At 41.9% G+C, this 25,740-nt stretch overlaps 2 protein-coding genes across 3 annotated transcripts in view; both read right to left on the bottom strand.

The window, feature by feature from the left end:
• Nucleotides 1-6,061: 6,061 nt before the first annotated feature.
• LOC142377328 (uncharacterized) lies at nucleotides 6,062-12,154 on the bottom strand. Of its 2 annotated transcripts, none has more exons than XM_075461320.1 (4): nucleotides 11,971-12,154; nucleotides 8,882-11,284; nucleotides 8,601-8,710; nucleotides 6,062-6,927 (listed from the first exon to the last, which is right to left on the bottom strand). In XM_075461320.1, the coding sequence occupies exons 1-3, from the start codon at nucleotides 12,050-12,052 to the stop codon at nucleotides 8,607-8,609; spliced, it is 2,589 nt and encodes an 862-aa protein (XP_075317435.1). In that variant the 5' UTR covers nucleotides 12,053-12,154; the 3' UTR covers nucleotides 6,062-6,927; nucleotides 8,601-8,606. The 2 variants fall into 2 exon arrangements, with proteins under 2 accessions (XP_075317435.1, XP_075317434.1); XM_075461319.1 differs by having other exon boundaries at nucleotides 11,916-12,109.
• A 1,105-nt stretch (nucleotides 12,155-13,259) lies between these two features.
• The window catches only part of foxj3 (forkhead box J3), a 78,060-nt gene continuing 65,579 nt past the window's right edge, over nucleotides 13,260-25,740 (bottom strand). The window contains exons 7-12 of the mRNA XM_075461321.1: nucleotides 24,485-24,659; nucleotides 21,600-22,076; nucleotides 20,913-21,014; nucleotides 20,192-20,383; nucleotides 18,563-18,661; nucleotides 13,260-18,453 (exon numbers count right to left, since the gene is read on the bottom strand). Coding sequence (XP_075317436.1) covers nucleotides 18,341-18,453; nucleotides 18,563-18,661; nucleotides 20,192-20,383; nucleotides 20,913-21,014; nucleotides 21,600-22,076; nucleotides 24,485-24,659 — 1,158 coding nt within the window. The 3' untranslated portion in view covers nucleotides 13,260-18,340. The remainder of the gene's footprint in view (nucleotides 18,454-18,562; nucleotides 18,662-20,191; nucleotides 20,384-20,912; nucleotides 21,015-21,599; nucleotides 22,077-24,484; nucleotides 24,660-25,740) is intronic.

Here is a 25,740-nt window from a genome sequence, read left to right on the forward strand (position 1 = left end):
CCAACGCTTCCATCACAGGCACAGCCTCTGCTTTCCCTCATGCAATTGATCTCAACTGGCAAGAAGAGCCATTTGTTGAGAACAACAGTAATGGGCTGGGCTCATGGATCACAATCATATCCATTAAAAATGTAGAAATCCCACATGGCTGGGAGCAGATACTGTGACCTTAACCACTCTTTCTTGTCACAATGATAGTTGTTGAATCATCAAAATAGCAAATGAATGACATCTAAAAACAAAACACCCTTTGTCTACATTTCGTGCTCGTCAAGCTCAGCCTTCCTTTTTTTTTTTTTTTTAAATGTCCCCCGAAATAAGAGGATAAACTGCACAAACTTTTATTGGCCAGTCCATTCGCTTTAACTTGTTTTTTCTTCTTCCTGGCAGCACCACTGCCAGACTGTGATCAGGCATCTTTTAAAGCCCTCGTAGCTGAAGTTCAGTCGACAGATTTGGGGTGCGCGCAAAGCGGATTGTAAAGCGTTTGTAACCCCCCTCCAAAAAAAAAAAAAAAAAAAGTGGACAAAGACAAATAAAAGAGAATGTCAAACGTCCACCACAGCGCTTGGAGGATGCAGTTTTTTTTTGTTACCCTGCAAACCCGTCCGCTCCCCTTATTCTCCCCGATGCTGGCCGGGGTAAGGTGGCTGTGGAGCCTTTTTCCTCCCCCAATGTTTCCCGTCGTAAGGTGCTTTAGGGCTTTTAGGATACTCGTAGGCGCACTTACCTGCTTTACTTTCACCGGGGACTTGTGATTTTTTTGTGCTCTACCTGGTTTTCAATCTGCTGAAAATGGCGGATGGAGGCTTGAGTCGAAAGCCTTTTCAGTAACTCGGATCGTGGTGTGGTGTGGTTGGGAGAGGCAGGCTGTCACACCCGTGCGGTCTCTCTCAACGATGGGGCAATAAAGCGCCACTCAGCAGCAAGCGAGGAGGTTTTTACTGGAAGACAAGAGGCTCCCTGGTCGCCTCTCCTGCAGGCAGTGGCTCCAACTCCCGTGCACACTGCAGCCCAACGTGAAACCATGCCAATTAAGTACCTTGCTTCATCTGGGAGTATAATGGGCCTGTGGGCTGGTGCCATCTGTGCATCCACGAACAGCTGAAAGGGACGAAGTAAAAGGAGGCACAAAGTGCTTTTTGGTGTGAAAAGTAGCTGAAAAGTAGGTTATTTCACGTGAAATGCTTTGCCGGGATCGAGCTCTGTATTTACTTTGCAATACCAGCCGCAGCAGGAGCAGTTCAGAACATCACTTCAAGTTAAAGGATTTCAAAGTGACAGCTTTGCGCAGAAAATTAAAATGCGCAAAAAAAAGGGGGAAAAAGCAAGCATAACCTGTGTCCACAGAACAAAATAAAATAAAAGGAGAACAAAATAAAATAAAAGGAAAACAAAGCAAATTAAAGCAGATGTTGATAAGTTCATTTTGAGTGGAAAGAAATCTGGTCCCGCCTCTATAATGTTGCTGCTTTCTAACACCGTCACGGCAAAAAAAAAAAAAAAAAGAGCCTCTTTTATTGCCCTAAATTTGATGAAAGGGAACATAGAAAGGTCAGAGAACACATGATCGATAGGGTGAAGCTGAGCTTTTACTTGCCACAAAGTCTGATTGGCCATGTCACAGTGGAAAAACATTCACTGTGACATGATAGAAATACTGGTTTCATTTTGGGGAAATGCCTTTGTAGTGGTGGGAGGTTTGGAAAATAACAAAGTACATACTGTTGGTGTGTGATGTTATATTGGCTGGTGAAGTTTTAAAAACAAACAAACAAGACAACTGGTTAGTGGGTCAATTGCAATTAAATAAAGCACTTGATCATACAGTTGTAAAATGACTGGAAACAAAAATCCAGTCACGTCATGAAGGACTCGTGAGATGAGATTAATAAAACATTAAATTTCATGTATGAGAGTTTACCTTATCTCTGAAAATATGTCTGTTATTCTGGCTAAATACTGTTGGGGCAAAAATTAGAAAGTGAGACAAGTCTGCACGCAATAAGAAGTCATTCTATGTTATCATGAAAAGTACATTTTACAAGTCATCCTTCTGCTTCTTTCTGCTGTCATCACGCCATCACCCCGCCTCCACGTGTTTTACAGATGATGTGCTCGGCTTTGGACCATGACTCGCTCCCAGCCTTGGCTGTCCAGAGACTGCTTTTGAAGAACTGCTCGAAGATTTGAAGATGTTTTTTTTTTGTCAGTTCTAAGGCTAATTTGGGCTTTCATTCTTGTGTTATATCACAGGTTTGCACCTTGAAGCCAGGCCTCTGTATTTGTTCTAGTGAGCTCTTCTTATTATAGTAGACTCATGTCTGAGACCTTGGCTGAATGTCTTGAAATGACTTTTTTTTTTTTCTCGAGTAGTCCTGTGATCGCCCACTCACTTTGTCCTCTGTGGATGTCCCCCAAAACAAAGGTTGTACAAGCTAAAAAGCTTTGGTTCCTAAACTCTTCTTCCTGTCTATATGTGACTAAAAGTTCAGTGTTTGGAGCGTTTGATCATTTTCTCTCTAGAACTGTACTCTGTGTATGTAAAAACTTGTCTCCCTGGTCCTAAATGCATCTTCTCCAAAGCCTCACATGTAAAGAATATTTAAGAAATGACTCTTATCACACTAAACAGACTAGTGCACAACCTGTTTGTCTAAAAAACAAAGTTTCAGTGGCTTCAGTTCCTGTAAGGCTGCATTGTAACAGTGACAGCCTGCAGCACTGCTAACAGATTGTGTCTGCGGCCACTAGAGGCTGCTGTGCCACCACAAACAGATAAAACTCTCTCTGCCCGCAGATTTGTGAACACTGACTCTAAAGCCGGCTTCTTCTTAGATGTGTTTTCCTTCAGGAATAAAAGGTAACACAGTTACAGTGTTGGATCAGTGTTCCGACCTGTTAAAGCATGACTCTGTGCCACTTTAGAACTCACTGTCGGCAGGTTCTGACTCTTTGAGGTTGACCTTTGTATTTACTCTGAGCTGTCTCGGTTAGACAAGAGGCCATCTTTCTTCTTCTTCAGGTGCAGTCACCATCCATAAACTGATGGCCCTCTGATTTTCACAGCTTTAAATAAAAAAAAAACCCACTGATTCACAATAGATCATAGAATAAAATGTCAAATGGCAATCATTCCATCTTCATCATTGCCAGCCCTTGCCAATTATCCTCTCTCTCCACACTCACAGCTTGTCTGGAGGAGATAAAGGCATGGATGCAGCAAAAATTTCTCCATCTTAACAGTTCAAAAACTGAAATGATTCAAATTGGTACCTTACATCAAATTCAACAACAAAAAATTCTCAACTTAACTTCTCTGGCCAGAACATTTCTCTTTCCAGTATGGTCACCAATCTTGGTGTTATTTTTGATCCACAGCTCACCTTTGAAAGCCATATTAAGCATATCTTCAAAATTTCATTCTTTCACCTCCGAAATATTGCAAAACTTCGGCCCTCTTCGACTCTCTCTTTCTGATGCAGAGAGGCTCGTCCATGCCTTTGTCTCCTCCAGACTTGACGGTTGCCACGCACTGCTCGTTGGGATTCCTGGCAAGAACATACAGAGATTACAGTATGTTCAGAACTGTGCTGCCAGGATCCTGATGAGAGTGCGTAAACATGAACATATCACGCCTGTTCTCCAATCTCTTCACTGGCTTCCCGTCTCTGCCCGGATCACTTACAAAATCTCTCTGCTCACCTTCCACTGCCTGCATGGTAATGCTCCATCTTACTTAAAAGACCTTCTCAACCTTCTCTGTCCTTCACGCTCTCTCCGTTCCTCCAACACCAACCTTCTTCACACTCCCAGAACTCACTCCCGCACCGTGGGAGACCGGGCCTTTTCCTGCGCTGCCCCTCGGCTGTGGAACGCTCTGCCTCCACATCTGAGGGCTCCACAGACTGTGAAACACTTTAAAACAGGCCTGAAAACCTTTCTTTTTACCCAATGTTTTTAATGATCTCCCTTTAAATGCTCTATCCTGTATTTATTTCGTTTTTGCATTTAAAGGACTCACTACTTTTATTTGTGTATTTTATTTGCATTTTACTGTCCCTGCTTTTGAACCTAATATCTGTCTTTTATCCCACTGTAGCACTTTGAGATTTTATTGTAAATGTAAAGTGCCTTATAAATAAAATGTATTATTATTATTAAATGTTGAGAGAGAGAGACATTTCATGATTTTAAGATACACATTAGCTCATTTTGGATTTCATAGCAGCAACAAGTCTCAGAAATGTTGGGACAGGGCCACAGTTACCATTGTGCAGCATCTGCTCTTCCTTCAGTCACAGCCAGTCCAGCACCAGACTGTGGGTTCGCGTAGTTTTGCTCAAATACGCAAGTCCGCTCCTTCTGATGACATTCTGTTCTGTAGATGAAGCAATATTAAAAGTCTTCACGATTTTACATTGAGAAACATTATTCTAAAATTTCTTTTGTGCATCTTTTTGTAGACACGTTTTTTTTTTTTTTTGTCAGATTGATTCACCTCTGCAATAATCTTTTAATGATGATGCACGATCGGTGATGATGAAATCGTTGGTAAATTGTTGATCAAGTCTTTCACAGAGTGGGGAACTCCTCCTTTTCTTTACTTCTGAAAGACTCTTTGGAAAACTTTTTATACAGCCAATAATTATTTTTGGTCTGTTGTCAATTAACCTAATTATTTGTTTGATTTGTGTCTTTTTAGCATCACTCAACTTTTCCATTCATCCTCTTCCAACTTGTTTAAAGGGTGTTGCCGGCATCAAATTCAAAATAAGCTTACATTGTTTTTCAAACACACAACAGCAATTATAATAATTAAAACATCTCTGTTTAAATCTTTGGTATGTTGGGTTTCTAATACTGGAGCATACCACCCTGGGTCATACAGAGCTGAGATTGCTTGTTATAATCAGTGTTTGTGTGTGTTGACTGCTTTGTGTAAAAGCACTAAAGCGTCTTGATGAGATGTCCAAATGCAGCTGGTACTCAGATCTCTGTTGTAAAGTAGACCTTCATCACCTTGTGGCTTTGTGAATGACTGAAAAACCAGAACGGTTTAGGGCCAAAATACATCTGTGATATGTTCAGAGAATATAAACCCAGCAGAGCTCTTAGATCCAAGGACTCAGGTCAGCTGGTCCAGTCCAGAGTCCAGACTAAACATGGAGAAGCAGCATTTAGCTGTTATGCTGCAAACAAGTGGAACAAACTGCCAGTGGAGATTAAACTTTCACCAAATGGAGACATTTTTAAATCCAGGTTAAAGACATTTCTTTTCTCATGTGTCTATGCATGAAATCTGCACTGTATCTTTTAACTTATCTGGACTGTTGCTTGTTTTTAAATGAATTTAAATAATTTTATTTGTTTCTCTTTATATTCTTTTATGTATTTTTAATGCTTCTTCCACTCCCTGCTGCAATGCTTTTATTTTATGTGAAGCACTTTGAATTGTTTGCACATGAAATGTGCTATACAAATAAATTTGATTTGATTTTTGATAAAATGTAACGAGCGAGGTAAGCCTTTCTAAAGGCGAAAGTTGCTGCTTAAAGTTGTTAAAAGTTATTTAAAAAATGACCCCCGTAAGAGGCGTAGCTCCCAGGTTAAAGTTGTAAATCAGTTAGTGTTTCATGCATGCTCAATTTTAAAGAAAATCAGGGGGGGGGGGGGAACTATGGTGGAATATGGTGCTTTAAAGCAAATAGTTATAAAGATTTATTTAGAACATTGCACCCCCCCCCTCATCCTCCTAAAAATACGCACCGTCTGCAGGACGAGCGATGCACTTGGAGCTGGTGTTGCAGCATGCCAGTGTGTGATTGATAGAGTCCTCACCGTCTCAAGCTGCATCACAGCGCATGTAAAGTGATAGGCCTGCTTGCTCTTTAACAGCATGTACTACATGTGGAGCGCTCCAGTTTGGGCACATGGAGATGTACACGCCGTACCTAAAGAACGTTTTCTGACTCAAGCTTTGAAAAAAAACAAGTCAAAGGAATATATCAGCAAACCTCCAGTGAAAAACAGTTTATGACGAATCAAAGGCACTAAAAGGTCACAATCTTGTCACCGTTTATAGGTTTCAGAATCAAAACATTGCCACGCATGACTCAACGCATTCATTAACACTTGCTTTAAATACGTCTCACATTTTGTGGTCTGTTGTAATATCAGTGAGATGCTCACATTTATCTTACATAGCACTATTTGGATGTTTCCAAACATTTAACAGCAGAATATGGCTACCTGTTCAAGATCCATCCAACGGCTAGTATTCAATCCAGTGAGAAGGTGGAAAACAATTACTTACAGTGTACAACCCATAACTATTTTACTCTCCAACACATATACATGCACAACGCCACATTTAAGGGCTCATCTGCATTTATACGACAGCTATATTTATTTTCTACACTGAGACTTTATACAGAGCAGATAAACACGAGATTAACTGTCGGTTTACTCAACAGGAAAATCCTGTTTATGCATTCATGAATTATTCTGCCTGGGAACTCATTTTCATGCATTTGATGCTTAAGGTACGTTTAGCTGATAATACATTACAGTCATTTTAGCAGACACATGCATCCAAAGTGACTTATAATGGCAGAGGCAGACACATTAGGGGATGATGTTGGGCTCAGTGTCTTTGGACAAGGATGCCGTGACATGTAAACTAGGGAAGTTGGGAAGCAAACCGGCAACCCTCCGAATGAAGGACATCCGCTCTAGTTTCTGAGCTGCCACCCCCCCACTTTAGCAGATCTATCTGAGATTTCAAATTAAGCTGAAGATCCGGTTTCCTCGAAGAAGAATCTGAATGCAGAAAGCTTGTTCTGCTCGGTGCTTAAGTCCCTCCATGGATCGTATATCCTCAAACAGCAATTCTCCCTTTGCTTTGGTGATTTTTATGTCAATGTCCTACAAGAGGAAAAACAGTTACAAGATACAGTAAAACACATGAATCAGCCACAGTGGTTGTGTTTAGTTTGTTTGAGAAGAAGCTGAACAATGATGGTGGTCTTGGCAAAAATGGCCCAGTAAACATCTACTTGTTATAGAGTGTTGATGCCCATTAATGTCCCATGACTGTTACTTCTTTACTTCTTCTTTCGTTAATAATACCATTAGAACATATTTTTCTGTGGCATTTATGTTATAATACAGAAAGATCTGAAGCCAGGTTGATGTCCTTTTAAGAAACAGTCATGGATTTACAGTGCCTTGCGAAAGGATTCGGCCCCCTTGAACTTTTCAATCTTTTGCCACATTTCATGCTTCAAACATAAAGATATACAATTTTGATTTTTTGTGAAGAATAAACAACAAGTGGGACACAATCGTGAAGTTGAATGAAATTTATTGGACGTGTCAAACTTTTTTAACAAATAAAAAACTGAAAAGTGGGGCGTGCAATATTATTCGGTCCCTTTACTTTCAGTGCAGCAGACTCACTCCAGAAGTTCAGTGAGGATCTCTGAATGATCCAATGTTGTCCCAAATGACTGATGATGATAAATAGAATCCACCTGTGTGTAATCAAGTCTCCGTATAAATGCACCTGCTCTGTGATAGTCTCAGGGTTCTGTTCAAAGCGCAGAGAGCATCATGAAGACCAAGGAACACACCAGGCAGGTCCCAGATACTGTTGTGGAGAAGTTTAAAGCCGGATTTGGATTCAAAAAGATTTCCCAAGCTTTTAACATCCCAAGGAGCACTGTGCAAGCAATCATATTGAAGCCGCAAGCCACCTGGGAGACACACCAAACATGTGGAAGAAGGTGCTCTGGTCAGATGAAACCAAAATGGAACTGTTTGGCCACAATGCAAAACTATATGTTTGTCGTAAAAGCAACACAGCTCATCACCCTGAACACACCATCCCCACAGTCAAACATGGTGGTGGCAGCATCATGGTTTGGGCCTGCTTTTCGTCAGCAGGGACAGGGAAGATGGTCAAAATTGATGGGAAGATGGATGGGGACCATTCTGGAAGAAAACCTGTTGGAGTCTGCAAGAGACCTGAGACTGGGACGGAGATTTATCTTCCAACAAGACAATGATCCAAAACATAAAGCCAAATCTACAATGGAATGGTTCACAAATAAACGTATCCAGGTGTTGGAATGACCAAGTCAAAGTCCAGACCTGAATCCAATCGAGAATCTGTGGAAAGAGCTGAAGACTGCTGTTCACAAACGCTCTCTATCCAACCTCACTGAGCTTTAGCTGTTTTGCAAGGAAGAATGGGCAAGAATTTCAGTCTCTCGATGTGCAAAACTGATAGAGACATACCCCAAGCGACTTGCAGCTGCAATTGCAGCAAAAGGCGGCGCTACAAAGTATTAACACAAGGGGGCCGAGTAATATTGCACGCCCCACTTTTCAGTTTTTTATTTGTTAAAAAAGACACATCCAATAAATTTCATTCCACTTCACGATTGTGTCCCACTTGTTGTTGATTCTTCACAAAAAAATAAAATGTTATATCTTTATGTTTGAAGTCTGAAATGTGGCAAAAGGTTGAAAAGTTCAAGGGGGCCGAATACTTTCGCAAGGCACTGTATATGAATATTGGCTGAAGTTGTACTCACACGCATTCAGCGTAGTTTCTTAGTTACGGTCAATCCAATAAATCCAACAACGATAAAAGACATCAGCGTAAGGAGGGCTGCTCCGAGTATCGCCCCTCTGTTCATCCGAGCTGGAAGATGAAATTAGTCATAGTTGTAGTAACTGATCATATTTACATCCCGCAGTGCTTCTTATAGTACGAGAACACTTACATTTTCAGGTCGATGATGGAAGGTGAATTTACATTCTTGAGAAATATCATTTCTAAATGTTGGACAGTAGCTCTGTGTTGGCTTCTTACCTACAGGTTCATCGTGTACTGCTAAAACTGAAGATTTGGATGCATCTGTGTGCAGCAGGAGGTTGGTTCGAATGCCACCTTCAACAGCAGCAGGAACATTATCAGCATCTCCATCCATGACAGCTGCGGGGGCCACACTGGATGTTTCAGACACTTGATCTTCCTTATCCGTCTCCTCCTCTGGGGCAGCTTCACTCGGATATGATTGGACAGCTTCTTCTTCCAAAGCATCATCTTTCTCGTCCTCCACGGGAATTTCAAGGGTTGGCTCCTCATGAGTAGGTTCCACCAGAACAATGACAGCAGGCTCTTCTGGGACTGGCTCTTCCACCTCATCTTCACCTTCTGGCTCAACTTCTACAGGAACGATAACAGGGGAGTCTTCTTCTTCTTGTGTACTTGGAAGAGTTTCATCACTTTTTTGTTCATCTGAGTCCACAGGAACAATCACTGCAGGGCCTGACTCCTCTGAAGTTGTTTCCTCTACAGTATGTTCCATTTCATCAGGAACAAGCGAGTCCTCTTCTTCTGTCGTTCTAGAAGAGGTTTCTTGATTAGTCTCAGGTTCTCCTTCTGACATTATGGGAACTAATATATCATTCTCTCCTGCATCTTCCTCTGGAGTTTCAGAGGAACTCAAAGGGACGGTTTCTTCTTGTTCTGCTGTCTCTGACTCCTGCTCAGCAGAGTCTACAGGAACAATAATTGCCGGATCCTCTTGGACTGAGTCTTCTGCCGTTGTTTCCTCTGCAGCAGGTCCTGCTTGTTCCGTCTCCTCCGTTTCAGGTTCTGCAGGAACAGGAATAAGGGATTCCTCCTCCTCTGTTGTACTGGGAGGAGTTTCTTCATCAGTAGCATGGTCTTCGTCTGCCTCTATGGGAACAAACGTTTCCTCTTCTTGTGCATGTTCCTCAGTTCCCTCTTTGGTTTCAGAGGAACTCAAAGGGACGGTTTCTTCTGGTTCCGCTGTCTCTGACTCCTGCTCAGCAGAGTCTACAGGAACAATAACTGCCGGATCCTCTTGGACTGAGTCTTCTGCCGTTGTTTCCTCTGCAGCAGGTCCTGCTTGTTCCGTCTCCTCCGTTTCAGGTTCTGCAGGAACAGGAATAAGGGATTCCTCCTCCTCTGTTGTACTAGGAGGAGTTTCTTCATCAGTAGCATGGTCTTCGTCTGCCTCTATGGGAACAAACGTTTCCTCTTCTTGTGCATGTTCCTCAGTTCCCTCTTTGGTTTCAGAAGAACTCAAAGGGACGGTTTCTTCTGGTTCTGCTGTCTCTGACTCCTGCTCAGCAGAGTCTACAGGAACAATAACTGCCGGATCCTCTTGGACTGAGTCCTCTGCCGTTGTTTCCTCTGCAGCAGGTCCTGCTTGTTCCTTCTCCTCCGTTTCAGGTTCTGCAGGAATAGGAATAAGGGATTCCTCCTCCTCTGTTGTACTAGGAGGAGTTTCTTCATCAGTAGCGGGTATTTCCTCGGGCACTACTGGGACAAATTCCTCCTCTTCTTTAGAAGGATCTTCAGATATTTCTGCTTCCTTGCTTTCAGAGGAACTGACAGGGACGGTTTCTTCTTGTTCCGCTGTCTCTGACTCCTGCTCAGCAGAGTCTACAGGAACAATAACTGCCGGATCCTCTTGGACTGAGTCTTCTGCCGTTGTTTCCTCTGCAGCAGGTCCTGCTTGTTCCGTCTCCTCCGTTTCAGGTTCTGCAGGAACAGGAATAAGGGATTCCTCCTCCTCTGTTGTACTAGGAGGAGTTTCTTCATCAGTAGCATGGTCTTCAGTTCCCTCTTTGGTCACAGAAGAAGTTTCTTCTTTCTCTTCAGAATCTGACCCCGGTTCTGCAGACTCCACAGGTAAAGTAACAACAAGATCCTGGACTGCCTCCTCTGGTGTCGTTTCACCTGCAGCCTCAACAGTCTCTGGCTCTGCCGGCACAATGATAACAGGATCAACTTCTTCATTGCCATCAGTGGTTATCAGCACAGTTTCTGCACCTGCATTGTCATCTGCAGCTTCATCTTCTGAAGCCGCAGCAGGAAGAAGAGGGTCCGGTGCTTCCGGAGCGGGACCCTCCACATCATCATGTTCTGGTGGCTCACTCTCTCCTGGGACATGGTCTGTATTTTCACCTGGAGTTGCTTCTTTAACATCAACTTGGACAGTTTCCTCTAAAACTTCTTGTGAAGCTTCATCCAACACCTCATGGGGGCCTGGCTGCTGAGCTACAACAACAGGTTCAGGATCCTCTTCAATTACTGGAATGACTTCTTCAGCAGGAGCGTCCCCGGGATCTGGCGCTGCTTCCTGGTCAACAGCTGGAATATGTTTCTCCTCAAACGACTCCTTCTTCTCTTCTGGTGCGTGTTCCTCTGGACCCGATTCCTCGATGACAGCTTCAGCAGCTGCAAAACATGTTAGATGTTTTGTCACCAAATGACCTGTTATTTCGAACATCTGAACAACAATGAGCGCTTTTAATGATTCATTTACCTCTTCTCAGGAACATTGAGAAAGAAGTCAAAGCCTCCAAAACACTCAGGGTGTTTAGTGATCAAAGTTTTTGTTTTCTGACTTATCAGGATGCAAACAGAGGCGGGGGTGCCATGAATGAGTTCAACTGGGAGACATTTTGTTCTCAATTTATTGGGATAAATGAGTTCAGTTTTCCAGGTAATACATTAATTATTCATGGCCCAATAATACCTAAAGCAACATTTTACCTTTCCCTGCCTTAGATCCTGTTGGCTCACAATCCACTTGTTACGTAATGGAAACACAGATATACCCTCACCAGGTGACAAATTTGAATTTTTTACCCAATAATTGTAACATAAGCCATCAGGACATTACATATAAATATCACATATTTCACAGCATTTTACATTTAGATCTTAAAATATTGAATATTATGTAGAAACCCTTGGGCTAATATTTACTCCAATCCTTGGTAAAGAAGCTTTGAAATCCTTTGGCATAAAGCAAATGTTATTGGAACCCAATTTCTATTAATAAAGACAGATATTTGATTCTCACCAGAGCTTGAAGAGACCACTACATGAAAAGAGTTCGGAGGAAATGCATGGCTTACGTATCGGTGCTGACGAGTGCAGGTGAACATTCAGGATCAGGACCAGCAGAAGTAAAAAGGACGCTCTAAATATTGTGTCCATCTTGTTGGACTTTTTGTTCTAGTTCAGAGTCAAGCTACTTATAATAACTCCCAACACCGCGTCCAGTGGGGTGCCCTCTGTTGAAAATGAATATCCTGCAGGGGCGAAGCACACGTTTAATGTCATCTTGAACACGTGTTAAGAAGTGTCACACCGATTTGGAAATATAAGCACGGTCCTGAGAGGGCTGTGGGGCTGAACAGGAAACCCCTGAGATGTGATGACGTCACACACAAGTTTGAGCAAGCGGTCTCTGCAAATAACTAACAGATGCCAAGCAACACACTGAAAGTCATCTTTCTGAACAATGTTTTATATGTGATTCCAAACCGATTAAAAGAAGTTTTTTTTGTTTTTAAATAGTAGCTAAATAAATTTGGTATTCCACTTTCATTTTCTATGTAGCTATTTATCATAAAGTTCTTTGGTCCTACAGCTTAGATTAACAGGAAGAACAGCACATATTTACCAAATTTGAAACTATATACATACATATATATATATATATATATATACACACACACATGCACACATACATATATATATATGGATGTAGCCATGCTTGTGTAATTCCTGCAGATTGTGGTTTGACATTGTGTTGCTGATATAGGAACTCATTCAGCATTAATGGTGCCTTCACGGGTGTGTAAGTTTCTCATACGATGAGCACTGATGCTTGGCATTTCTATCCCGGGGGAAACGGCGTCACTTTCTGGTTCCTGGACCTTGTTTTTAAAATCGGCTGGACAGAAATGTTCAAAGCCCACAACAGAATCGTGTCCAGTTCTGCCCCAGGGCCCAAAGATCACCAACATTCAAGACTGGTTTACAGTCCCGAATTAATGAAGAGAACAGAATTTCTCGGTTTCAACTCCGGATGTTTTCTTTGTTTTATTTTCAGTCAAAACCGTGGCTGGGATCACAATTTCATCATCACTCCCCCCCTCCCCCCTTTCTTCCCCCCTCTGACAAATGGATTTATTTTTTCTGGAGGTAAAGCGATGAATTAATGATAAACATCATTCTCCTCCTCACACCACATCAAGTTGTGAAGACAACTCTGAAGCGGTTTAGTTTTAGCTTAAACTAAGCTCTTCTGTGCAAAGGAAAAAGTTTAATCTATGAATTTTGGCTCTATATTGATAATGCTTAGTCTTCAGTAAAAATAAATAAATAAATAAAGCTCAAACATCACATTATTCCACAGTGAAGTTACCATATTTTATTTCTTTAAGTGCCATTCATGCATATTGGGGAAGGGGGTGGGGTGGGCGGTGGTATCCACAATTCTAATAACACTTGAGTTATTTTACAGCACTAAACAAATACAAAGAGTAGCTGTGTTACCTCATTGGACAACAAAAGTAATAAACCGTGCAATAAACAAACAAAAGGGACAAAAAAAAGAGGGGAAAAGGAAAAAATAAAACAGTACAAGAAATGACAAAGACAAGAGAATCAAAGAAAAACTGAAAAAAATAAAACATAAACCAAATATATATTATCAACACTGAAACACTGAATGTAGAACCATAGAACAGGTAAAAGGTAGTGTCACACAAAAAGCCAACGCATTTTCATCACATATATACAATATAGATATATACATACTGTCACCCTCTGATTGGACAATAACAAAATACTCTATTCTTTTCCCCTCTTCTCTCCCATGAATAAGACCGACCCTCTGCCTGGATACCCCACCCCCCAGCGGATAAAAAGGGATGATTGAAAAGACATATATGTACAAGCACAACAACACACCAGCACTGAATAAAATAGGCCCCAATCAGCAGTAGATGTTGGCAGTCTCTCCCATATTGTAACGAGGTCTTTTATCTTTTTTTTTTTTCCCCCAATAATATTAATAATCTCTCTGGCAGGTACATGTCCAGCTGTATTTAAAAACATGTCATGTGAGGAAGAAAAAAAAAAAAAAAAAACTTACACGAGAAAACTCAAACACACACACGGACATAATGTAAAACTGTCATCCAGTCATTGTCTTCACTTTCTTCCCTTTTAGCCGAATCCATTTGCTCAAACTGTTTTGTTTTCCTGGCGGTCTGATGTGCTCATGAAGTGGCTTGTTTTGTTCACAGTCTTCACCTGGAAGAGCTGAAACACTTAGAAAACCAAACCCGAGACTCGCAGGATGTCCTCCACTTCAGCTCCACAGAGTCTGAATCCACACGCACGCACTGGCTGTCCTTTCTGCTCCCGTCTTCAGTTGCAGTCCTTTGGCCCACACTCACCCCAAAAGAGTCACGATTAGGTAAAAGTCCCGTCCGACCTCTCACGATGAAATCCTGGCAGTTTTTTTTTTTTTTTTTTTTTTTGCTAAACTTAAAAAAACGAATTGCTGACATCCTCTGATGAGGCAATCTTCCACGTACAGAGGACACTCGATAAACCGACTAGACGTGGCGAGAGAAAAGCAGACACGAACGGGCAAGATTGGCAGGGAGAAACAAAACAATTTGCTGAAAATGTTGGAGAAAAAAAACCCTAAAAATGTATAAGCTTAAAGAAGAGAACTTCACTTCCTCTGCACAGTGCAGCTCTGGGCAGTCTAACAGAAGATCTACAGTGAAAGTCGGGCTGGGTGTAGCTCGAAATAACTTCCTATGTGATCAGAAATGTGGTTCTGTACTAAAAAAAAAACCCAACAACAGCAAAACATTGAATGACACAAAAATCCTAAGAAAGAATCCAAGATTGTCATCCAAATATAAAATCAAACCTACGGATACAGCTGGAGTCCCTGGTGGCTAAACAGCTTGAAAACCTTCTTGTTTGAGATGCAGACGAGAAGCCAACAACCTCTTTCATGTCTCTGTGTTTTTGCGTCCGCCTGTTTGCGTAGCACGAAGACTGGAAACTGAAGAGCGAAAACATGTCACAGAACAGCTCAAGGAACAGAGAAAAAGAGGCTCAACAAATAAAACAGGATAGGGAGTGTTTTTGTGCTCGAGAGTAGCTCTCGACGTCCAATAGAGAGTAAAGGTACTTCATGTGGTGTTGCACGCCTGATCCTGCTCTCCCATTTCCTCCCGTTCATCTTTGTTTTGTGTGCCTAAAAACGGTCAAATCTAGTTAAGAAGGGAAGAGCTTGAGAGAAGAAAAGGAGAGAGGACGGACTGCGCCGCAGAATGCAAGATCTGCTAATTAACATCTTAACTTAATTCATTAAAGAAAACCAATTCTAATACTTCCAAATACATTCCGCTGTGTGTTTTTATTCTAATCATTTGCAGTGGTTTTCACGTGTGCCTATATTGTTCATGAAGACGTCTCTACAGAGTGGGAGAAGTAAAGAAAACGCCTGGTGTAGTGGATGGGAGGCTGAAAACCAGATCACTGAGTGATGGGAGACAGGGTGGGTTGGAAGGTGCCAATATTACAAAAAAACAGTTTTTCATCTATAATTAGCACCAGTGCTTTCAATGCATATTACATTATTTAGTACGATATAACCATGTCTACAATTGAATATATTAACGGGGAAAAAGTCTTCCCAGGATGGCGGCACATTTCAGGCACTGGTGATAGAATAATAACATAAGCCGAGCACATAATGTGCGAGTTACCGAGCTGTGCTGGGGGTGGAGGACAGATTTAATAAGTGAAGGGCTTTATGTCTCCCTGTTTCCAGTCTTTATGCTAGGCTATGCTAACTGGATGCATGCTGCAGTTTCACATTTACCATACAGACATGACTGTGGTGGAAATTTTTCATCTGCCGGTCCAAATGCCAATTTTTCCCAAAATATTGTACTATACCTTTGAAACAAACGCACACAGTTTCATAGAGGCAGAGCACCGCAAACAGCTCAGCTATACCGCACAGAAGAGAAACTACTACACATATTACCTCTCCATGTCAGACAGTCCCAACTGTGAATGAAATGATTAATAAATGAACGAATTAAAAAGTTGTTGTGAGTGATTAGCCTTTTAGATTCTTGAGGTGCTTTAGATCTTAAGGTTGTTGAGTAAACAAAAAGTACATGAGTGCAAAGGGCCCCCCCCCCTCCTCTTTTCTTTTGAAACACAGTGTCTCTTATGGTCAGCACCTGTCTGATTGTGGAGCCACTTGTTACGGGACACAGAGGACAAGCTTCCCAGGACCCCTCATCTCACTGTTCTGTGCTTGAGAAACCTTTTCTACCAAAACGCAGATCTCAAATCTACTCTTCCATCACCGTGTGCATCTGTTTTTGTGCTCATAGATCGCATAGAGATGATTGCGGCAATCAATCATAGCCCTAAAATTAGAAACAACTCAAAATACACACACTCACACACATACACCATATGTTCAACCAACACACATACACACTTGCGTACTATATGAGTCATCACTTTCATTCTGTTGTGATTGTATAAAAGCAAAAGCTTACGCCATGGATCACAACAAACACTGGGCATTTAAAACAAGAAGAGTCTCCACAATTTAGATTTCAGACATGATAAACCCTGTGGCCAGCATCAAAACGTGCCTCTGAACCTCACGCCCAAACAGAAAATTTGGATCTGCCATTAAAAACTGATCTGCCACAACATTAAAACCACTAGCACTGCCTTATTATGCAACAATGCAATGTTCTGCTGGGAGAACCTGGATGGGTGCTACTTCTGCCACAAACCTGAACCCCGGATGGCAACAGGACATCCTTACAGTGGAAGCCTCCCCCCAGCAGGGCAGCAGTGGGCCCCACAAAAACTGCTTTATCAGGGCTCAACTTGGATGAACAACTTCCCAGATAAGATTCTGATGTGATCTGACACTTCAGGACACCCTCAGATGCTCTTTGTCAACGGCCCGACCAGTTAGGGGTCTTTTGGAGGTACGACTTAACATGTGTTCATAATGTAATGGCTGATCAGTGTATATTCTATTGATCATTAAACAAAACCGGAATTAAGCATCGACTGTTTCTTCCTTTTAAAAAGGTCAGAATAATTCCACCGTTGGATCATTCAATACATTTGGGCTTCTCTCATTCCCAGTAAGTGAGACCTGAACAGTTATTCTCTTTTTTTAATTTTTTTATTCAGTGGTCGCCATTGCTGATAGAAATGTTGATTAATTGGATTTAATTTTAATTCCATGACTTAGGATTCACGCTCAAGAACTTTAATGTACATTTGAGTTTACCCTTTGATTGTGGTGACGATATTTGTGGATCGGGACACAAACGTCTTTAACGTTTCCCCAAATCATCAGTAATGCTGCTCACTCTCTGAAATAAGACTTTTAGAGCATCAGAAATCTAATCCGACTGTTTTATTTAGATTAGTAATTGTTGTCGCACCATGATATCTTGTTTAATGATCAATAGGTTAAAACTGCTGAAAGTTACAACAGCTTGTGACTGGCGGAGAAAATAAAACCCAACACGCTGCTCGCAGAGAGCCTAAACCTCGTCTTAGTTTGGGCTGACTGAGTTTTAAAAGAGGAATCTTTCAATTTCCTGCTTTAATCTGCTTGCTACCATCAAATAGCTCCACCTTGAAGTGCTTGAGACAAAGAACTAAAGAAAAGAGTTGCTGTACTCTCAGAACTATTCTACCGCAGAGAGCTGGATCACATTGATCGGCTATAATAACAGATCCCGATGTTTTGTCTCATCTCTTTGCGTGGTTAAAGATTAAACACCCTGTTCAAGATCTCTGCTTTTGTAAACCTGACTTAACCACCGAGTCAGCCTCAGAGGGGCCCGCTTTTCTCCCAAAAGTGACCAATGAGCACCGTCACAGCGCTCACAGAGACAGCCTGCGTTTCTTTAAAACAAAAGTAAAAAAAGAAAACAACAAAAAAAACAAGTTTTAAAAAAAGAGGGATAAACTCATCCAAGAGGCAGCTGAGGCCAATGTCAACACGAGAAGAATTACAAGCTGAACACGTCGCTCAAATCACATAACAGTTACGGAGGAAGGGCGGCGGAGGGGGAGGGGGGTTGACTTTGGAAGGCTGATCGCTGGGGATGAGGAGCACGTGGTTTAGACATGAATGAGTTCCAATTGTCTCTCAAGTTTGTAAGCGATCACTTTAACATGTCCGACTAAATATGATTGTCTTCAAAGTAACATTTTCTGGTTATGTTTTGTAAAATCGTCAGGACTCTGAAGTCTGCGTGTCTCCAAAGCTCGCCTAATGTTCTGCACGACACGGTGGCCTCCTCCACTTGCGGCCTTTCAGCTCAGCCTGGCTTCCACCTCCTCTCCTCGCTCCCGTTTATTTTTTCAAAAAAAAAGAAGAAAAAAAAAAAAGAGGTCTAGAGGCTAGACGATGGAGTCCCAGTCGAAATCATCCTGGATGTCGTCGGCTGGCATGCGATGCATCTGGAAGTTTCTGGCGGGTATCATGTGCTGCTGGTTCATCTGTGTGTGATGTCCTGTAGAGAGTGGATTTGTGCAGTGAGGAAAAAAAAACAATAAGAATAAACAGTCACCATGTTTATATGTAATCTTTTTAGGTGTGCCTCTTGAGCTGCTGCATGTTACCCGTCATAGTCGGTCCTGTGCTGCTCATGGGGGGCATGTGGGGATATCCTGGAGGACCCATCATGGACATGCTCTGTCTCGTGTCCATGTAGAGATTTCCTGATGAAAGCATACAAACTTCATTTATCTCCTCTGTTGTCTCTTTCTGATCAAACAAATCTAACTTTAAAGGGGACGTATTATAAAATAAATAATAGAAAATGGTCACTTTTGAGTGTCTGAAGTGATTACAACTCTAAAACTAAAAAAAAAACAAAAACAACCCTGTCATTTTGTTTGGGGGCACAGCAAATCAAGCTGCATTTGCTGTACCTCTGAAGTGGAAAATTGAAACTTTCTAGCTCCTGCAATTTGCTTTATTATTAGCAGAAAATTCTGATCAGCAGTTACAGAGTTCACTACAGAAATAAATGTTTTTTTTTAATCTATTATCTACCCAACAAGGAAGACAGACTTCTTGTTGGTGTTTTTAGTTAGAAGTTCTGATTATTTCTGAGTTGAGTTCAGTTGAGCCACGGTTACAGCTCAACTTAGCCCGTTAATTCGACAACTCTCCCTTATCTCAGTACAAACGCACAAGAGCAAAATCGAGTTAAATGAATGAAACATGTCCGACCCCCAGACAACTGTGGACAGTTTGAGAAAACTTCGAGACATTCTGCAGCTTCTAACTCTCTCTGTGGGAGATCATCGCACATGAAAGTAAAGTCAATTTTTTTAACTGATTTTGTTAAATGCGGCTGTGGTTATAAAATCGGGAATTTATTAGAGCAGAGCGACAGTCTTGAAAAGCTTTAATCAGCCATGAGTTCACATGTTGTCTTCATGGGTTGATTTTTCAATCACATAATTTCACTAATTGGGAATCCGGCTGCATTATTATGTCCACTTGTATTTTTACTGTGGTCCTTCCAGCTTCTTTTTTTTTCTGTGTACTGGACAGGAACTTTGGAGCAAGCCTTTACCAGGTAGTTGGGCATATACATGGAAGAGTAATCTGCAAACAGTCGCATCATTTGGGTGTGTTGGACCGGTTTCAAGAAGTTTAATTTTCTACGATTTTGGTTGGACTAACAACACAATTATTTTTCTTTATTTGCTCTGACTGAAAGCACCATCAGCAGTTCCACGACTGCATGTAAAAATAAAAACACATTAGTTAAACACCATCAATATATTCTTAACTTTAGCCTATAAAAACTATCTGCTGTGTGGTGCTTTCCCAGCATTGGCCAGTTCAATGCACCAACTGCAGAGGAGGATAATGGATAATTTGATAATAAAGTCAATCTGGGTCATTGACTGTAATTCATGTCCAAATTTACATTTGCATGGTTGTGCAAGCCATACACAGATCTTAGATAAGGCACGCCTCCCAGCAGAAAGGGGTAATACTGAGTCAAATGTCTCACTCAACCCCGTAAAACTAGTTGCGGTGTATTGACAGAGGTGTAAAGACATGCCGAGACATTTCCCTAAGGCCTCAGGAAATTGTGTTAACTTGAGAACAAAAAGGGTATCATATTTTTCCTTTAAAACAATCTCGAGTGATCCTTATTTCATAATGAAAAACATCCACGTTTACAATCTTTCACAGAGAAATCTGAATAAAAGAGTAGGGTTAGGAACCTGTGTTGAGGTGCTGGCTGGGTTTGTTGGTGTGCATGGATCCATGGCAAACAGGAGGCTGCACTGCCCCCTGTGGCTGAATTACGCCGGTGCGGGCAAAAAACTGGTTGATGGACGAGCAGAGGTCTGCAATCTGGGTGGGTTCAAGGCACCAATTGTTCAACTCTGCTTGTCTCATACTCTCTCTCAACCCTTGGGAGAAATTAACACACATTTTGACACACATTTAAACATGGTGACAGCATGTTTCTGCACTAAAATATGTCCGTGATGAGAAACTAATTTACATGCATACAGCAAAAAACTTGGTTGCAATATATATTCATTATGTCAGTAACCTTCAGTGGGTGATATTTTAAAAACATCCTACCTTGCAATTCTAGACCGTAATTGGATAAACTGACCTGCTGAGCTTGGTGTTTTGGTAATTAAACTTGAAGGCAGTGTTATTTAATTGAAGAGCTCAGTTTAATTAAAGTCGTAATCAACTCCACAGTGCCGACACTTCAGCACTCAATCAAGAGCTGGAGCAGAGCTGTAACCATCAGCCTATAGTTTGAAATGTTTGTGCCTTCTGATCGCATCGGTACACAGAGATACAGCTGACAGAGAAAACTGGAGTCTTGAAAAATATTCAAGTTGGAACAATGGATAAAATGATGAGGGAAGTCATCAATAGCTACAGATGCTGCAAGATATATTGGTAATGTCCAAACCGCACCTTGGAAAGGTGAAAGGTCTACATCAGCCCAGTTATAGCTGCTGGCAATACGACAGCTTTCTTTCAGTGCATCCAGATTTGGGTACCAGTCAGACAGTAAACCTGCAACACATATACACACACACAGCATACTATTTGTAACAGTACAAAATAAAAAATTTAAGAGGTCCCCAACGCCCAGTTAATTTCTGGGGCAGCTACAGATTTAGTCCTACTTCCATCCTTTACAGACATCCGCACAACAATTGCTGCTATTGTTACATGCTGTGGGTTAAACAGTGGAGTCAGATGATGCATTTTCATTGTGGCCACGTTTTTTATATTTGTGCAGGCGGCCCTGTAGTGCCAAATGAAAGAGAAGGCAGCACCAACTGAAACAGTTCATCAGGCTGTGAGACCGTTCGGTTCAGCGAAGTGGCCACTAGGAGGAGCCACGTGACCATGCACGCTGCCTAAGTCATTTGCTACAGCACTGCTTTGTTCTCGACAGCACAGATAATAAATAAGGTGATGATTTACTGTTTAGCACCTAAAACACTTTCTCTGTGCTTTATGACTAAACAATGAGGAGGGATTCCAGATTCAGCTGTAAACACGTCGTCTTCGCTCCAGTTCACTTGTCTGTCTGATGAATGGGATGAAGAGAAAAGAATAAAAAGGTGATGGTTGTTCACAGAGGAGTCTTACCTGTGTTGCAGGCCATCTGTTGCTGGGTAGGATGGGGCTGGTGGGAGAGGCTCGGGTGCTGCTGCCCGTGTTGAGAGGGGTGCTGGCTGTGCTGCGTGTGTTGGGACGGGTGCGCTGTGTGTTGCTGTGGGTGCTGGCCGTGGGACGGGTGCTGCTGCGGGTGCTGCCCGTGCTGGGAGTGTGCGGCGTGTTGGGGATGCTGAGAGTGCTGTGGGAGCTGACTGTGCTGGCCGTGTTGGTTGTGGGGGCCACCGTGCTGCGACAGGTGCTGAGCATGCGGTGAGCCGTGGCCGGGGTGGGCCTGGGCAGGATGGGACAGGGGCACTTGGCCACTGTTGGCGGAGTGGTTGTTGGGGTGGTTGTTGGGCTGGTTGTTAGACAGGCTGTTTTGGGCGCCGATGGTGCCACTGGGGGAGTGCTGATAGGAGCAGGAGGTGTGGGTCTGCTGGGACGAATCTGATGGTATGCCCATCAGACCTGGGAAACAAAACACATCGACAGATTTATGAATCAACAAAACACATGACACCATTTTTTAAACAAGGAAAAACAAGTCGGAAAACATCATCTTTAAATGCAGTGTTGGGAAGTAACCAAGTGCATTTATTCAAGTGCTGCTCTTCAATGCAATCTGTATTCTCAGTAGCTCCAGTTTATACCTGCATTCAACCATATCTCAAAGGGAAATACTCTGTAGTTAATCCTCCACTACCTTTACATTTTGACAGATATATTTAATAGTTTTAAGATGAATATTTACACAATAAATAACAACCTTCTAAAATACAGGTCATTGTCAAAAATGAAACCAGTGGCTTCTGACTACTTACAAAAGCACTGTTGTTTTATAAACTGTGAACATCTTCAACCAAATAATGATTTATAATTCCAACCTTTACATAATTCCATGTCCTATATTTCACCAGAAACCAATAACTAGAGACTACTTTTTCTCTCAATCACAAAATGATCAGATTTATCTGACCTCACTCGATATAAAACCACATTTAGCAGCAGCTCAAACAAGAAAATGCTGCATACACACAGATCCTGCAGGAATAAAAATCCTAAAAGAAATATCAGTCAAAGGGACCAAAAACCAAGTACCTATTTTAATGCTCAACATTCTTATGAGCTTTAACTTTTTTATGCATTTTTCCTTTGCCTTACTTGATCTGCTTAAATGTTTAACGTTGTCTGGCAAACAGTAAAAAGAAATCTTCAACTAACATTAAAACAGCTTAGAAATGCTTCAAACAACTGTAAATATTGATCAATTTTCTGTTTTAAGCTGTTTTAATTATTCATAAAGATTCAGAAAGTGAATCTCCTCAAACATAACTGAAAAAATAATTGATCGTGAAAATATCTTAAGCTGCAGTCTAAGCGACTGAAAATCGACCATAAGGTCAAACACAAAGTGCTGAACAGTTACACTTTTCCGCACCATCATTGTGAGTCAGGCCCTTCACATCTATAAAACAGCTACTTACGGTGATGTGTTTTGGCATCTTACAGTAATGGGATGTGGCCCTCCTGTGTTTAAGTGGTTCTACTCTTGAGATCGACCAGCTGCCATTTTGAATGACTCGGATTGGTTCAGATTAGAAGGTTCAGAAGCTCGAGCTGCCTAGTCTTTGCTCTCCAGCTGCACAGTCCGGAATTGTCTTTGACAAAGTCGCCGCGCTACCGCTTGGCTCCTAAACTGACATGACTGGAGCATGAACATCTGCACACCCAACTGCAATCATCTGAGTGCTGGGGAGTGGTCTTAAGAGGCCCTGTCCTTCACAGCTTTGGCACAGTAAACCTATTTCACTGGAGTGCTTTTAGAGCTGACTCCAGCCCCGCACCTCCACAATCGGCACATAACACTCGCTGCTGGGGTGACAAAGGTGCATCTCTTATCGGCACAGAAAGCCCATTGTCCAACTAGGGAAATACAGAAAGCAATTAACGCGGCACCAGAATAATAATGCGAGCTCATTACCTATTATCAAAGCCAGTGAATTAGCTCACTGTCTACAGCGGCAGAGTGTGAAATCCTCTAGCTCGATTATTTACGCTTTTTAATTGCTGGAGCTTGTCTGACAAAGAGATTTCACTTTTATGCACATAAAAAAAAGGTAACAACTTTCAACTAATGAAACATAGATGATAGATTAAAGGAGAGTAACTCTTTGAAAACAATACCATGAAATGCATTTGATTTATGAAAGTGGGTTATACACAGAAAGCTCAGTCTACTTTGCTCATGACTCGCTTGTCAAATGCTCCATGTTTATCAGTCAATCAGATTACAAGCAAAACTGCTTTTTGTTCTGCAGGGACTCAACCTTTTAGAAAGCTGTGCTCTATACAGCATTATGCATTACATGATACAAATTCCCAACATTATGATAAATGAAACTCAGGTCTGGCAGAGCTTTTTGAGCTGCCAATAAGCTCCTCCACTCCACTGATGAAACGTGGCCTTTCCAACATGACTAGATACAGATAACTTTCATGTAAAAGAAATAAAAAGATGAAGGAGAGAATCGACCATAACATGGAAACAGTCGTGTCTCTTTACAAGCTTGAATAAAATATTTAAGACGTGAACTCTCAGAACCTGCTTTTAAAAATAAAATGAGGTCTTTCGATATTTCCCTGGCAAAAGCTCATGAAAATACTCAGCATACATTTGCATTACATCCAAGTCAGCCCGGCTGAATATCCGCTCACTGTGAGTAAACCTCATTAGTGCCTTAAGACTCTCTATAGCCCCAGCTGTTAAGAACAACCCAACATTAGGAAAATCATTCTGAGGATCATCCTGTGTCTTGATAAGTAAAGCTTAGGCTCTATATTGGATTTTCATTCAAAGCTCTCATGAGGCCACTCACCTTGTTGGCTGAAGGACTGCTCAAAAACAGACTTGTAAAGGCTGCGGAAGGAGGCACTAAGATCTTCAAATTCTGAGAACAGGAGCTGCTTGTCCCTGTCTGGCATGTTGTACTGGGACTGGGGGGGCTGTTGCAGGCTCAAAGACTGGGATACAGGCTCTGGGTGACTGGTCACCTGGGGAGATGAGGAGATAAAGAATTACACACTGGAGCAATACTGCCACAAAATTAAATTGTGTTTAATGTTTAGCCTAAAAGATTTTGAAGTACATCGGCTAAAGCTCTAATCCAAGTGCACCAAAGACTACTGGGAGTATTGATGCTAAGGGGAGCGGAGTATAATTTAGACAGACACATAAATATAAGATATTTTTTAAAGATACCTGCCATGCTCTTCTAGTCATGGAGCCACAAAAACAGAAAAGAGAATTTTTGTTGTGCAAAGAGGTCATCAAAGACTAGTCAAATATAAGGATAGTCCGATTCTTCTGACTGTAGCCATGTTTATTTCTGACTGAAGACACGTCGTCCGTCAAACAACGCATAAAGAACAAATTACACAAAGCATAACAATCCAGTTAAGTGTTTAGCGCCTTGACTCACATAACATTAAGAGAGCAACTCGAATGGACACAAAGCCAATACTCAGGTGGTGAAGCAAAATGTATTTAAAACAAAATCAATAGCAATACCTTGTACAAATAAGCAGCCATTTTATCCATGTATTTCTGTGGGCAGTCAATGTTATGTGCTGCCCCTGGGTGTGAGACAAAAGCAGTGTTCCCTCCAGCAACAAGATTGTCTACGAGATTCTCTACAGCATCGCTATTTCACAGCGTAGGACCTGACCCCTGTCCACTGTGAGATAGCTTCACAAGAGAGGTCGTGTCCAGTTTTTGATCCTTACATCTTCCTCCTCTAATATGCGGACAGGCTGCTGAAGTGCACGGTTCACAAACTGGCTTGGGGAAGAGTGAAGAGGTGATAATAAAGCCAGAGTGGTTACTGCGAGCTGCCGCTTTGGCTGAGCGAGAGAGAGAGAGAGAAAGAGAGAGAGAGAGAGAGAAAACGCGAGCACATCCATCAGGCTGATCCGATCGATGCCCAGCGCCTGGAGCAGGCAGCACTCCAGGATGCAGGACGACCACACCAAAGAGGGGCACCTCTGGTGGGAGGACATCAGAGGAAGTGCTTCTCTTTGTCTGGCTTCCAGGAGCGAGCACATTTTTCTTTGTTTCCCTTAACCCCCTTCCTGA

The sequence above is a fragment of the Odontesthes bonariensis genome, chromosome 3 (assembly GCF_027942865.1).
Source record: "Odontesthes bonariensis isolate fOdoBon6 chromosome 3, fOdoBon6.hap1, whole genome shotgun sequence".
NCBI lineage: Eukaryota > Metazoa > Chordata > Actinopteri > Atheriniformes > Atherinopsidae > Odontesthes > Odontesthes bonariensis.